The sequence below is a fragment of the Phocoena phocoena genome, chromosome 4, assembly GCF_963924675.1.
Source record: "Phocoena phocoena chromosome 4, mPhoPho1.1, whole genome shotgun sequence".
Classification (NCBI taxonomy): domain Eukaryota; kingdom Metazoa; phylum Chordata; class Mammalia; order Artiodactyla; family Phocoenidae; genus Phocoena; species Phocoena phocoena.
This window is the reverse complement of record NC_089222.1, coordinates 144,718,575-144,733,541: the sequence shown is the minus strand read 5'-3', so window position 1 is coordinate 144,733,541 and position 14,967 is coordinate 144,718,575. Positions and strand designations below refer to the sequence as shown.

Here is a 14,967-nt window from a genome sequence, read left to right as displayed (position 1 = left end):
CTTGCGTCCCAGCTGCCCCCCGCGGTGGAGGTCCCACCTTGCCCAACGTCCCAGCCGAAGCCAGCAGGGCTGCAGGCGGCCAGCTCTAGGCCAGCGGCCCGTCTCCATCCCCAGGTCCTCTCCTGAGCAGGTGCAGGCTGTCGTCATCGCCCTCGGGTGCATCTGCTTCCTGCTCGCTGCCCGGCGGTTCAGAGGGCCGCTTCAGGCCCCGCTGCTTAGAGACGGCCAGCGCGTACTGCAGACTGTAGCGGTTCCAGTCACAGCTGCCGAGGGCACACGGGACTCACATTAGTAAGACCGACGCTGGGGCCTTCTGTCCCCAGATCAGACAACACAGAGAGCGGCCCTGGCGTGGAACCAACCGGAACCTGCTGGTGACAGTGGAAGCCCCACCCTGCCCATCAGCCACTCCCGAGACACGTACAGTTTGGAGATGTCGTCCCAGTGGCGCTGGATGCTCTTCTGAAGGAACTGAACTGCCGGCAACAGTGTCCCCACTCTGGAAAGGACACGTCCCTCAGCGTGGGTGGCCACCACGAGGCCACCCGGACCTGCTCCACGCTGTACGCTAGTAGAGCCTCCCCGGCCTGTGCACCCACACAGACAGCTAACCCAGCGACAGGTGGCCAAGGGAGCGGCGGGCCGTACCTGCACTTGAGCTTCTGTCCGTGGGCCATAAGCAGTTTCTGAGTCCATATGAGGTAGAATTCGAGATGGCGAGACTCTTCGAAGGATGAAGCTAAAAATTCCAGCGCCTTCTCCACGTACAAGTCAGGCAGGGAGGAGCTGATGACCTCAACTGGAAGAGAAGGAGGAAGTCCCACTCAGCCCGCAAAGAACCTGGCAGGAGAGACGCGCTCACAGCTCTGCATGTGCAGAGACCCGGCTGCCGCGTGTGGCCGCAAGGCCCCCTCGGCCCCGCGGGCCTCCCCAGCCCTGGCCCGGGCTCACTCTCGTCCCAGGGCACCGACTCCAGGGCCTCCTGCAGCAGCTTCCTCTCGTTGAGCCGGAAGGCCATGAGGATGGCCCTGGTGAAGTCCCGCTGGCACAGTGCCACCCGGATCTGCACAGGCGTGACGCTGGTGTCCAGCTCGAACGGGTCGAAGAGCATCCGGGCGTCCAGGGAGTAGATGAGGAGCCCCTCGGTGGTGGTGGCTGCCCAGCAGCGCCCTGGGAAATCAAGCAGACTTAACAGAGGCTTCCTGAACGTTTATTTCCGCTTTCCCCCATTTTTTGAAGAACAGGTACTGAATACGTCCCTGGGGTCCTGAGGGCAACAAGGGAGAGGAAGCCTGGGGGACACTGGCCCCTTGGGAAGGAGCGCCCTGTGAGGATCAGCCCGCTGCAGCCCCGTCCTGCTCCCTCCCCCACGGGACACTCCTGGGTCGGCCCGACAGGCACACGGACAGGCGCTCAGGGCAGGTGCCCACCTCCCCGCTTGGAAGCTGGGCGTGTCTGAAGCCACAGCTTCCATGGCCGTCCGCCAGCGGGGACAGAGATGGCCACGTCTTACCCCCCGGGGGTCGGCGGTGCCCAGAGCCGGCCAGAGGCTCCGTGCTGCCCTCGCCCCGGGAGGGGGCTGCCAGGCCCACCGTGCACACCGCAGGCCTGGAAGGGACCAAGCCCACCCCTCCCACATCAATGACCTGACACCCAGGGCACACCGGTGGGAGAGAAGCGGAGCGAAGTCACCCTGATCTCAGGTTTGAAGTGCCGGGAGCTCATGTCACCTGGGAACAGAGGCACCGCCTGTCACAGGGCAGCACATCCCTCACCCCTCGCCCCACGAAGGGAGGCCCGCCCTGCAGAGCCAGCAGGGGCAGCAGTCCCGTGTCGGGGCCTAAGGTGCTGCTTCACGGCCGCTGCGGGCCTCCCCGGATGAGCCCTCAGGGACGGCGCTCTCTGGGCTCCGGCCTAGCCAGCAGCCGGCTTGTCCATTCCGGAGAAAAGCCCTGCCCAGCCCAGGCTGTGAGGCAGGTGGTTCCAGCCCCTCAGGGCCCTCAGGCTGGGGAGGCTGCCAGCCCGACACTGGGCTTGCCCTGAAGCCCACATGGGGACAGGCACAAGGCACAGGGCTGGGCACCGGCCAGATGCCCAGCCACTCGCAGGGGGGACCCCACGCCCTGGCCACCAGCGCCAGAGTTCCTGGACGTCAATCGGTGCAACCCCGACAAGAACAACACCGCCCGCCATCCCCCAGGAAAAGCAGGTGGTGAGCAGGGCGGCCTGCCGTGCCCTGGCCAGGGGGACACGAGAGGACCCTCTGCTCACCCTTCTTTACGCCCGGCAACGGTATCGGGACCCCGCCCTCCTCCATGGCGTCTTGGTCAATGAGCGCCAGGTTGCCAAACTCTGTCATTTTCCTTCGGTTCAAAAATTCCTAAAGGGCGAAACCCGGACATCTTACTGCGGGAGGTGCAGGGAGGGTGCGCTCGTCAGCCCCAGCTCCTTCCTGTGCCACCGACACAGGCTGGGGGGCGGCCAGCCCTGTCTGGAACCCCACGGGGCACACGGAGCCCGAGACAGGACAGGGCGTCACCGCCCCTGGGCTCCCGCAGCCAGCCCCGTGGTGGGTGGATTCTCTAACTCGACAGCCGAAAGAAGGGCGCGCGTGAACCTGCGAGGGAGCCGCACGTGGGGTGCCGTCTGCTGCCACCTGCCACAGCCCGTCCTGCTGCACGTCCCCTTGGACATGACGAGGACAGCCCACCCCGGAACACCCAGGAGGGGGCGGGCTTACAGCCGCACGCAGAAGCCCCTCGCCCGGCAGGGGAGCCAGAGCAGGTGAACCCTGGCAGGCACACCTGTCCAGAGGCCCCCCCGCCCCAGGTCCCCGTGGAGCCGGGGCATGAGCAGGGCCATGGGCGAGGCCGGGCAGCCCCGGACGTTCGCAGCAGGGACCACACAGGGGTCCCGTGCAGCCCCCGGGCCCTGCTCTGCGGCCTTGCAGCGCTCGCTCACCTCCATGGCGTCCAGAGAGAGGTTGCAGGAGATCTCGAACTTCTTCCTGAGAATCTGCTCCTTGACGTGATAGATGCACACAAACTTGGACATCCCTCCCGCCAGGATGCTCTGGCCGTCCGCAGAGTAGCACAGAGTGGTGAAGGCCCTGCAGAGGGGATGCGGCCTCAGCTGCCGCCCGGAAAGCCAAACAGCACCCTCCCCAGCATCCTCCAGGGCTCTGGCCTAAACCCCGCAGGGTCAGAACCTTGGCCCAGTCACCAGGCTCCTTCCGGGCAGCACGGCCCCTGGAGGAGGGGCAACGCTGCAGCTCCCGAGAGGCAGGGCGGCTCCCAGAAGGGCCGCGGGGAGGGGCCCGCCTGCCCCGCTCACGGCGGCCCTCACAGGGGCGTCTACTCAGGCCCGCAGGACCAGAAACCTGGCGCTCACTGCCCTGCTGGCTCACAGGACTTGAGACGGTGACCTTGGATCGGGCAGAGGATTCTTAGATACGACACCGAGAGCACAAGTGACAAAGGAAAAAATATGTAAGTGGGCCTTTGTCACAATTAAAACCGTGCTTCAAACAACACCTTCGAGAAAGTGGAGACGAGCCACGGGAGGAAGGAGATACTTGCGAAGTGTGTATCTGATAGGGGTCTCGAGTCTCAAGTACACAAAGCGCTCTCACGACTCAGCAACACAGACGGCACTTGAGAACAGGCAGAGGCGCTGGAGAAAAAGTTCTCAGAGCCCACACACAAATGGTCCATCGGCACGTGAAAAGATGCCAAGAACATCACTGCTCAGGGAGATGCAAACCAAAACTATGAGGCACCAGCTCACACCCACCAGAACAGCGGGGATTTTTAAGAACAGGCAGGAAGGAGCATTGCCAATGATGTGGGCACAGCGGAAGCCCCTGCCCTGGGGGGATGAAAACTGTGCAGGCTCCTTGCAAACAGTCGGGGTGGGGGCGCCCTCAAAAAGTGAAACAGTCACTAGGGGGCCTGGCAATGACACTGGCAGGGATGCACCTGAGACAACTGAAAACAGGCCACAGGTTCTGGTCCTCGGGGTGGGAGGATGCGGAAGCCTGTTCATCCACACGGACCCCGCCAACACCCTGCTCCCTCTGGGGAGGCCCCCGCTGAGGAGCTCCTGGGCTCCGGGACAGCCCCACCGAGCACTCACTTCCCCTTGGCTGAGTGCTTGGCAGTGATCTTGTCCAGCTCCTTCCTGCCCGTCTTGAGGTCGTGCCTGCCCTCGATGGAGCCCGTCTGCACCGCGTTTTCAGGATCCCAAAAGGTGATCTGTGAGTTCAGCGTGGCCACAGCCAGCTCGGCACCGTCAGGGCGAAAGGTCACGGCCAGAGCTGAGAAGAGGCGCGGAATTAGGGCCGAGGAAGACCCTGGGCTCCGGCCGATGGGCCACACTGAGCTGCCCTCGTCCCGGCACCCTGAGGGCCCGGGGGCCGCAGGACGCGCACAAAGCATAACCGAGCAGGGGCGGCCCAGTGGAGGGCTCTGGGCGGGAGGCGTCACGTGGAGGTCACGGGCGGGCCAGACGGACTAGCTGGAGGCGGGGGTGGTACAGAGGCCCCCGGAAGACGCAGGGAGCCAGTGGCTAAAAGCCTGAATCAGAGCCGGGTCGGGTGGCAGGAAGCAGAGACCACCACAGAGACCACGAGCCGCGGGGCCGACGACCGGGTTCCATGAGGGCCAGACACGGGCTGCGCAGCCTTCGCTGGGAGCCATCAGCTCTGCAGCCCGGCCGGCTGCACACCAGGACGCTTTGCCCCCGAGCGCAGGCGGTGGGGCTCCAGGACAGGGCCTCAGGCCCAGGAAGCTGCTACAGCAGGGCCCCCGGCTTGCTCCCCTGGGGGAGCCCGATGCGAAGTGACAAAACCAGGCCGCCAACCCTAACAGCCCACGGCGCTCGGAGCCCTGGGTTTATCCAATCACGCACCCGAGACTGGGCCTTCCCCCCCGGTGCCCGGCAGCGGCTTACCGTCGGACGTGAGGGCCAGCGTCTCTGTGGTCCTCCAGCTGTCCGCCATGTCCCACAGACGCACCGTCCTGTCCCAGGAGGCGCTGGCCAAGACCGACTTCATTGGGTTAAAACACAGACCACTGATAGGCCCCTCATGGCCGGACAAAACCTACGGCCGTTCAGAAAAGAGCTCTGAGGACGAGAGACGCCCAGCGGGCCGACCCGGGGTGCAGAGGCCATGGCCGCTGGGCTGCGGTGTGGGCCAGGAAGGGGAGCCCGCCCAGGAAAACGCGTGTAAACGGTGCTGCCCGTGCCCGGGATGTGACTCTGTCCCCCACTCCTCTCAGGTCAGTCAGGCCCCCTCCCCACACCCCAGCCCCCGGCCAAGAGCACAGCTCCTGGACTCGCGGCCCTTACGTCGAGGAGCCTGCCCGTCTGCATGGACCAGATGAGGATCTCAAAAGAGTCCTGGGCCCCAGCAGAGACGATGTCCCCGCTTGAGTTCACGGCCACACATGAGAACTGGGTGGGGCGCGGGGACGTGAAGGTGCGGAAGTTGCGGTACCTGCGGGAGGAGAGCCCGGTCAGGACGGTCACGGGGGCCCACGAGCTCTCGTGGGCCTCACCCTGTGTCTGACCGACGAGCCCAGAACCCTCAGCCTCGCTCTCACAGCCCAGCACATGGGGAGAGGCTGCGGGGCAGGCCTCCCCGTAGGAAGGTCACCTGTGAAGGTCAAAGGCGCGCACGGTCCCGTCCATGGAAGAGGTCACAATGACGTAGCCAGTGGTGGTGAAGGTCACGCCGGTGACCCCACTCGAGTGCTCCGTGAAAGTGATGAAGCAGAAGCCGCTGAGGGTGTTCCACACCTTGACCTGTGGCAGGTAGCGCCATGGCTCAGGAAACCCCACGGGGGTGCCCCTGCGAGCGAGGACTGGGGCGCTGCGGGGGGCATCCTCCCACATCTGAGAGCGGCTGCTGGCACCACGGACCCCTCAGACGTGCCCAGAAAACAGAGCCAAAAAGGGGGAAACAGACACCCAAAGCCTCTCCACTCAGACCGGGCAAGTCTGCAAACGGCTTCTCAGGAAGCCAGATGAGGCGGGGTGGGCTCTGGAGCTCCAGGCTGAACCCCACGTCAGGGCCTGGCCACGTTGCTGCACCCCACCTCGGCCAGGCCAGCAGAACGGGGACAGGACCCCTCGGGCTCACTCTCGCCACCCCCGCGGCCCACCTTGCTGTCGTCCCCGCCGGTCACAATGTACTGCCCGTCGGGGGAGTAGGCCAGGGACACCATGCTATTGAAGTGGCCCTGCTGCTTGAGCACGTAGGACTCGCTCTGCCACTCCCACACCAGCAGCTGGCCCAGGCCTGCGGGGCACACGGGGACTGCTCGTGACACCGCTCGCCCGTCTTGGCCTGAGGCAGGTGCCCTCAGCCTCCGCGTGAACGAGGGGCCCCAGCACGGAGACGCCAACCTCCCGCGTCACCCGCCAGAGGCCAAGGCGACAGGCCAGGTGCTGCCGAGGAAGGCCAGAATCCAGGCGGCAACGGGACTCAGGGCTCAGAGGAGCCTTTGTGCAGGAAGCTTCAGTGGCTGCTCCTTCGTAGGGAGCCACCTGGCTGCTGGCCTGGCGCGGCGCCTTGCGGGGAGGCGGGATGGCCGGCAGTCTTCCCGGAGGAAGAGTCCCGCTCCTGTCCTCACAAACCCTGGTACCAACCTGAGCACCCGAAGGCGATCCAGTCCCCAGAGCCGTTGATGGCGATGGACGAGACCCTCTGATCCGAGACACTGCGGAGAAACGCGGGGCTCGGTCAGCACAGCAAGGGCCCCCATCCCTTCCCCAGGGTGGCCGTGCGAGTGAGGACAGGGCCAGGTCTCCCCGCTAGCAGCACCCACTTCCTCCCCACCCGTTTACTAGACACAGACGATTCACTTCACTGAGCGCATCAGAAAACCCAGAGTTTTCTCGCCCCACGTTCAAAAGCTCGAAGCCGCGTGACTTTGGGAAACCAGTGCTTTTAGTTTTCTCAACGTTCCAGAGATGCAGGAGAAGAAAAGTGAGAACAGGAAATAAAAACAATGTGATCTACACGTGGAACCAAAGCTCCCTCTGACTGGGGGGTGGATGGGGCCGAAGGGACTGCACGTCTGAGATGCGGGCAGGGCAGCAGCGCCCCCAATCTCTCTAATCCAGGAGAGAGGAAGGCACAAGTGTCCTGGGAAGCCATCCGTGCGGCTGGCAGCCACTCCACGGCCCTCGGTCCAGACGGGCACAGCACGGCTTCCACCTTCCCGCACTGCCCGCTGGTGGACTGAGAGGGCGCGCGTACACACGCACGCACGCACACACGTGACCACACACGTGACCACACAGAGCAGAACTGCAGACCTCAGGGAGTGGATGAGGTTGAACTCGGGGAGCTCGTGAAGGTGGAAGATTCCGGAAGCAAAACCAGTGACCAAGAGGTGGACCTTCTTGTGATATGCTGCAGCCGTCAGATGGTTGAAATCTCCTTCTTTATTGAAGAAGTACCTAGCAGGCAGGGACACGAGAACTGTGGGAAGAGGCCCAGAGAGCCCTCAGGGCGTGCAGAGGGCAGCCTGACGGCAACGCCCTCACCCTGAGGATGACCTACTACGTCCTCACACTCGCAGCTCTGCGCTCCCAGCTCCTGACCCTTGCTCTGCCTGGGACCGCACTTCCCCAGGTACCCCCGACTCCTCACCCGCCCACCCCCGCCTGGGACCCCGGGGCAGGAATCACAACGCGGCCCCAGAGGGCGCAAGGCCCACCCCGTGCAGGCGGGAGACCTACTTGGCCGCCCGCGAGTACTTCACTTTCCCCTGCTGCTCCTCGGCAGCCGGCGCGGCCTTCCCGTGGACGGTGGTCTCCCTCTCCGCCCCGTCCTCCCTCTGCAGCAGGTCCGCCTTCCAGCCCGCGGGGGCTTTCAGCCTCAGGCCCTCAGGGGGGGTGTCACACTGCCACACGCACAGGGCGCCGTCCTGGCTGAGTGTGTACAGCTGCGGAGGGAGACGCGAGAACCTGGGTCACCCTGACCCCCAGCCCACGGCGGCCCAGGCTGCACAGACACCTCCCAAGCCTGCCCCGGCTACCGCGGCCCCAGCCTCCCCAGGGAACCGGAAGCAGCCTCAGAGGAGGGCCCAGTGCCCACTCGAGGCTATGACCGGGGACGTACGTCCAGGCTGCTGGACTCGAAGAAGCAGCCCACGATGGCGTCCTTGTGTCCCCCCAGCGCGTAGTAGATGAGGTTGTCCCACCGCTCGGCCCCAAACACCCACGTGGACATGTCTTTGCTCCCGACCGCAAAGCACCTGGGGGACAGGGGAGTCGCAGCTCAGCCTCGGGCTTGCAGGTGTCAGCCTCCCCGTGGGGTCCCCGGGCACAGGGGAGACGCCCAAGGCTCCAGGCGGGGACAGCTCTGGTCTGCTGCATCCACCTGTGCTTCTCCCGGGACCAGGAGCCTCACTGCACGTGTGTCACTGTCCCTCCGAACAAAGCAGTCTCCCGGCGGGGGGCAGCCCAGGGGAGCCTGAGAACCGACCACTGAGCCCGTGGGGGGCTGCCTGGGGACCCTGTTCTTCATGCCTCCCTGACCGGCCCTCAATCCCAGGACCCGCAGAAGGGCAGGAAGGCTTGGCTATGGGGCGCCCAGTCCTCCCCGCAGACCCACCCCCGAGGAGCCCACCCGCGTCTCCTGCGGAAGCCCTGCGCGCCTGGGGGCTGCGTGCCCCGCACCATGGCCAACCACGTGAGAACAGCCCGCCTGGTGTATGAAGTGGCAGCCACCACCAGCCTCCCCTCCCACTCCCGGCGCCCAGAACCCAGGGCAGCGGAGACAAAGCCAGCCCCTCTCAGGGACAGCGGGGCCAGTCTGGCCCGGCAGCCAGGCTGGGTAATACCCGCCAGCTCTCCTCCTGCCCACAGCTGCCCTGAAAGCTGGGCCACCGCAGGCTGGCTTATCGCGGTCCTCATCCAGGGCCGCGCTCCGTTCTGGTTTCCGGTGACAAGGGCCAGACAGACCTGACTCAGACCCAGGAGCCAGGCCTGTGCCCCGTGCCACACGAGGCTCGTGAGGGACCATTTGAAAACAAGACGGGGATGCGACAAGTCACCCCGAGTTCCCCAACGAGGTGCTGTTTACATGTTCCCCTCGGGCCCCTCCTATGCCCAGCCCCACCCCGACCAGGCCTCACCGGGAGTCGTCTGTCCAGTCAATGCACGTGGTCTCGTCGTACGGCCCGAAGTAGGTTTTGTCCAGAACAAACGCGTTGAATTCCCGCTTCCTCCCAGGGGCGTGGTACATCTGAGCAAGGTTGCCTTTGGTGACAACAAATTTCCTGCCGCAGAAACGGGCGCCATCGACATCCAACGCCGGTGAGGGCCCCGAGCCCAGCTCAGAGCTCCGGACAGGGCCGCTCTCCTGCTCCGAGGCCAGCCCTAACCCTGCCTCTCACGGGCCCCGAGTCCCCGCTTCTCCGGGCGGACAGAGTCAAGGAAGCAGTGGACAGACCCTGGGCCCTGCCACACCTCTGCCCCGGAGCAGAGGCCCCTCAGGTTCTCCCGCCGGCCCAGGGGGTGGTCACCAAGGCCAGACCAAGCTCAGACAGCCCCGAGTGGAACCAAACGCAAGACACAGACAGGCCCTGTGACAGGACCCGGGCGTGGCCCCTGCCCAGGACGCCTTCTCCGGGGTCGCCGAGGGTGTACATGGGGTAGCCGCCCCTTCCACGGCACAGCCGGCCAGCCTGGGCCTCAGCAGCTGGCAACAGTCCCCCTCCCCACAGCCCCGACGTCCAGGGCAGGCCCGGGACTCGCCATGTGCTCCTCCCAGCGGGGTCAAGGCCGCGGGCCAGTGCCACTCAGCACCAGGGCTCCTCCATGACCCGGTGTCTGGGGGCACAGCTTCCCTGGAGACGGTTCTGGACGAGAACCTACAGAACCTGCCACTCGAGGTGTGAGCACCAGCCCCGGGGGAGGAGAGGAGGGGCCTGTGCAGCCCATCCAGAGGGGGACCCAGAGGGGCACGGGCTCGGGGACTGTCTGTGGCCGCTGCAGTGATGTCCGAGCCCACCAGGCGCGAGGGAGCCTGCAGCTCGACAGCCCCCGCCCCGCCCGCAGGTGTGTACCTGCCATCAGGGGAGAAGGAGACGCTGTGCACAGCGCCCTTGAAGTGGAAGCGGTGCAGCACGGCCCTGCAGACCAGGCTGGTGAGCAGCGCGTCGCCCCCTGCGGGAAGGGAGAGCAGAGGGAGGCCCCGCACGTCGCATGCAGGCATCAGGTCTTAAGGCCCAGCCCCGCGGTGCCGGCGGCACACGGCCAGGGAGGACACCCCGCATGCCCACCCGAGGCCCACCGGGGCCCCAGACACGGAAGCAGCCGCGGGGACCATGCGGGCCTGGACCCCCAGGGGTCTTAGTGTCGGCCTCGGGTCAGCTGGACACCCGGCCCGCAGCCACCACCCCATGCCGTCGCCGCCTGTCGGCCGAGGGCGGTTACCTTCATCGACAATGATGGCAAGGCGGCCGTCCGGGGACAGCCCCACACACTTGATGTTGTACCGAGTGGCCAGGGGCAGAGTGTCGGACTTGTTGCTGGGAAACAAGAAACAGAGCTGAGCTGCTGTTCTTGTGCCGTCAGGCGGGGGTGGGGGGCCGGGCCAGCCCGGACCAGCAGCGCCCCCTGCACCCGTCCCCCGGCCCCTCCAGGCCTGCCAGAGCCCCGGACTCCTCAACCGCCCCTCCCTCGAGAGGGAGGAAAAGTAAGACAACGTCCTGGAGAAAATTTCGCTAAGCATGTAAAAACCTTAAAAGTGGGTTTCGGACGTGTCAATTTTGCTTCCAGGACCTCATCCTGAGAGGACCCTGGGAACACAGAGTCAGGAAACCAGAAACAAGCCAGCTGTCCAACGGGAGGGTGAGCTCAGGGACAGCATGCCCTGCCCGACAAAGCTTTTTGCAAAAACACAGAAAAACGGAGAGCTAAGTAAAAGTAAACAACCACTGGATTACATTCTAATTTTGTTCTTTATTATATAGTGCCACCACGTGGTCATTCCTCTAGACAGCACCGTCACTATCCACACCGGTGATGACCCCGCCAGCAGCTGGCCCTGCACTTCAGGAAACAACTCGCAAGCAAGTACTACGGCCCCATCTCACAGACTCGGAAACGGAGGCCTGCAGAGACCCAGGCAGCCTCTGCAACAGGAGGGTCTCCCCCAGGCCACACATGTCTGCAAAGGGGTGACAGCCTCCCCCCAAGAAGACAGAAATGGAGCCACATACTTGCTCAGCAGGAGACAGAGTGAACCTGAGCACACAGAGCCGGTCCCGGCAAGCACGCCGGCCGGCCGGCCGGCCGGCCGGCCGGTAGTCCAGGGCGGCTCCCACGCCCCAGGCACCCCCCTCCCAAACGTTTCAGCCAAGCGACACGCAGCTACTACCCTGAAGGGAAGAGCAACAACCTCATTACATGGGGTTCAGCTGATAGACGAGAAGGAAGAAACCAGGATCCCTACTGCCAGTCCCACTGCTGACCCGTCGGCACTACGTAAATCCCGTAGCCCCCTATCAGGGGGCTCTGTCTCCATCGCCTGCTTAATGGCAACAGGTGTGCTATTAAAAAGAGAGGTGAGGAAAACACTGTGTTTTTACCTGCCAACTACAATGATCACAGCTGTTAATGTCATTTTAGTGCACTTACTTTTTTAGGTCAAACACAGTGACTCTGTTTCCCACGGGACTGATAACTGAATTTCCATCACACGTAAAATTTAAGTTTCCACACCGATAGACTGTCCCCAGCAAATTTGAAAACTGAAAAGAAAACAAAGCTGTCTTAACACAAAGGAAACACAACTCCGGGAAAGGGCTAAGCGAGGCCTCCGGCCAAAGAGATGGCGCAGAGACCCCCGCAGGCTCCCTGATCATTCCTGGGGTCCCGCTAGCCACCTCCCACCCCCTGGGACACTTCCTGGGCACCTGCAAGGCCAGGCCCTGAGCAAGAGAGAGGAGGAAGTGAGCCCAGTCCCCAGGGGCCCTGAGTTCCCGCTGGGGTGAGTAAGGGGCATGGTGAGCGCGGGGAAGCGTCCAGACAGGGTGTCTGCCGGGTGGAGGACAGGACAGGACCCACGTTGCAGGAAGAGAACAGCTGTGACAACGGAACAGCGTCCCAAGTGCATCCTGGGTTCAAGGCTTCCTGAACAGGGTAACCTGCTGCAGCCCATCCATTCAATCATTCATTCAACCATCAGCCGCCCTCAGGTTCCACGTCGGGCAGGCGGGCGATGGAGACAGAGCTGTGATTGCAAGGGTGCCGTGCTGCCCAGACAGCCAACCCCGCAGTCCAGGCAGGAGAGGGAGAGGAACTTCAGAGGGTGGTCAGGGAAGGACCCTCAGAGGGGCCATCTGAGCTGGAACCCAGATGACAAGGAGCACCTGCAGCTGCAGGCGGGCAGGGCCCTGGGAACCCCAAGGAGGCCACAAGGAGAGCCCGATCAGCCAACGTTTTAAGCAGAGGTGAACCATGATCCATCCCCTTTTTCGAAGGTCACGCGACCCTGGGAGCCACAGGAGATGCAGGGAGTCGGTGAGCCTTTGGTGCCATTCCACACAGAAGGCAATGGTGTCGGAACTGGGGAGATGACCCAAGGAATGGAGAGCGTGGATGAAATCGGGCCCGAGAGGAGCCGGTCAGCAGGAGGTTTGGGTCACAGTGGGGAAGCAGTCCGAGCGGGAAGACCAGATTGAGTGGGGGCAGCGTGGATGTGGGGTGGAGCTGCTGGAGGCCCGCGCTGTGGCCAAGGCCAGACCAAGCCTGTAAGGAGCTGGGACCCGACGGAGGGGGAAAGGCCGGAGGCGGCGGCCCTGCGGAGGAACGGCCTTCAGGGGAGTGGCAGCAGCGGGCGGGGCCGCGCAAACGCCCAGAGCTCCAAACCCGCGGGTGGCCCCCACGTCGCGCGCTGCGGGCTCCGGGAACCAGGACTTCCGTCCGGGCTGGTTTCCGCTGCCCTCCCAGAGCTCAGCCGGACCCTCCCGCAGCGTTCCTGCTCCTCCCGCCCACGCCCGCCGCTCGGTCCCAGTCCAGGGCGCCGCGGCCCCTCGCTCGGCCTGTCTCAGGCTGCACGGTGAGGGACCAACCGGTGCTGCCGGACCCAGCCCGCCCAGGCCCGGCTCCCTGGCCCCGAAAGAGCAGTCTCGAGCAGCGACCCCACCGGGACCCCGGGCTAAGGACCCCGCACCACCCCCCGGCCCGCACTCACCCGGTACGCGAACTTCATCGCGGCCGCCACACGTGTGTTGCTTGCAGCCTCTGCGCCCCGCCTCCCGGCCCGCAGTAAGCACTTCCGGGGCAGGAGAGCGGTCCCGCACCAACGCACCACAGCGCCCCCACGGGGCCCGGAAGAGCTGCGCCGCCGGAGGCTGGGCCCCAGCCCGCCGGCCCCGCCCCCGAGGCGGAGTCCCCGCCCCCGAGGCGGAGCCCCAGCCCGCCGGCCCCGCCCCGGAGGCGTGGGTTCCTGCCCACCCGCACCGCCCACCGCAGTCCAGGCTTGGATCTTCACGGGCTTGGGCCGGGCCTTGACGAGCCATTCAGGCACCAAGGAGGGTGAGAAGGTCCAACCCCACGCTTATCTGTTTGAAAGCTCTCTATTATGAAGTGGGGACCAAAACAACGAGACTGAATAAACTGAAACCCTTTTCCGAAGAAAAGAAATTGTATTAGCGATGCTACCAAACATGACAGAGGCAGTTTTACCTTGTCAAGCTTCAGGCTGGCAAATAGGTCTACAAAAAACTCGAGAACTCTGAACACTGAAATGTCTTACTTCTAGTGAGCTATTGGGCAATAAGTTGTGAAAAAATCCCTAATGCTCCCCCAAAAGTAAATAATCTATGCTTAAGAGTCAAGAACAAGGATTATGGAAAGAAAACAAGAAAGTTCTTTAACTTTAGACACTCAATTTTCACACTCCACAGCAAAAGAATCAAGTTCACAGCAGCAAGTTTCTTCTTAAAATGTGTATTTTCAGAATTATAATGCTTACATTTTAAACAGTCTTAATACAATGGCTTTAGTCTAACAATATATTACAGAATAATGTGAAAAATGACTTTCATAGTAAACCATGAAAATGGAGTTAATACCTGCAGTATCAAAGTCACCAACTTGTCACCTTTTCCAGCCACAGAATCCCAGCAAACCATCAACAATGCTTTTGGGTCTTACAGCCTGACGCACAGGATGAATACATTTAGAGAAAGGGGCATTTTCATGAAAAATCAAATTTTAAAATCACACAGGAGATTTCTTTTAAAGATCACAGTTGACAATAAAACACTTTGATCAGCCTAGTTTGTTCTTTTATAAAAAGTTGTATAAGTTTTCATTTTATGTACACACCTGGAGTGTTTCATTTCATTTTATAACTCAACTTTATTTTAAACACTAAAGAAAAACTGACTAGAAGCCTGTGTGTCTTTTCTCCACTAACCCTTTATGGGATACCCAGCCCCATCAGCTAAGACGAATATGGGAACCCGACCCACTACAGGCTGGGCTGACAATGGAACTGTAGGTAGAAGTCATTTTCAGATTAAATACAATTTCCACATTATAATCAGAAGAGTTATAATTTTTCCAATCATAGGAGACCCTATGAAATTCACCAAAATCATAACTTATTTTCCTTTTCACTTGCTACTATTTACATCTTCCACAGATATTTGTAAAATGGCTGCATATTCTGATTCTTAGATGCACATTCAGTACCTGGCTTCACAATTGTTTAACAGCTGCTACACCTTTACCAACGAAACCAGCTTAGCTTGTTTCAAACACATAAGCCTTATTTTAAGCAAAACAAAAATCCAATTACCGCCTTCTAGTTAAAAAAAAAAAAAAAAAGATGAAGTTTTAGGTGACATTCTTCATTTCTGTTAAAAACAACAACAGAGGCACCCACGTAACTTAGATTGCAAAAGATCTTTTGGGTAATTAGGGGGTAAAAAACAA

General features: G+C 62.2%; 1 protein-coding gene across 1 annotated transcript; it reads right to left on the bottom strand.

Annotated features, from left to right (window-relative positions):
• Nucleotides 1-85: 85 nt before the first annotated feature.
• On the bottom strand, nt 86-13,234 carry PWP2 (PWP2 small subunit processome component). The gene is made up of 21 exons (XM_065875926.1): nt 13,217-13,234; nt 11,659-11,771; nt 10,453-10,547; nt 10,083-10,182; nt 9,150-9,293; nt 8,132-8,267; nt 7,750-7,955; nt 7,324-7,467; nt 6,652-6,722; nt 6,165-6,301; nt 5,657-5,805; nt 5,350-5,497; nt 4,951-5,101; nt 4,135-4,315; nt 2,962-3,109; nt 2,272-2,380; nt 1,665-1,730; nt 952-1,170; nt 649-799; nt 425-499; nt 86-263 (listed from the first exon to the last, which is right to left on the bottom strand). Exons 1-21 carry the CDS (start codon nt 13,232-13,234, stop codon nt 86-88), a joined length of 2,739 nt encoding a protein of 912 aa, XP_065731998.1.
• Nucleotides 13,235-14,967: the final 1,733 nt, after the last annotated feature.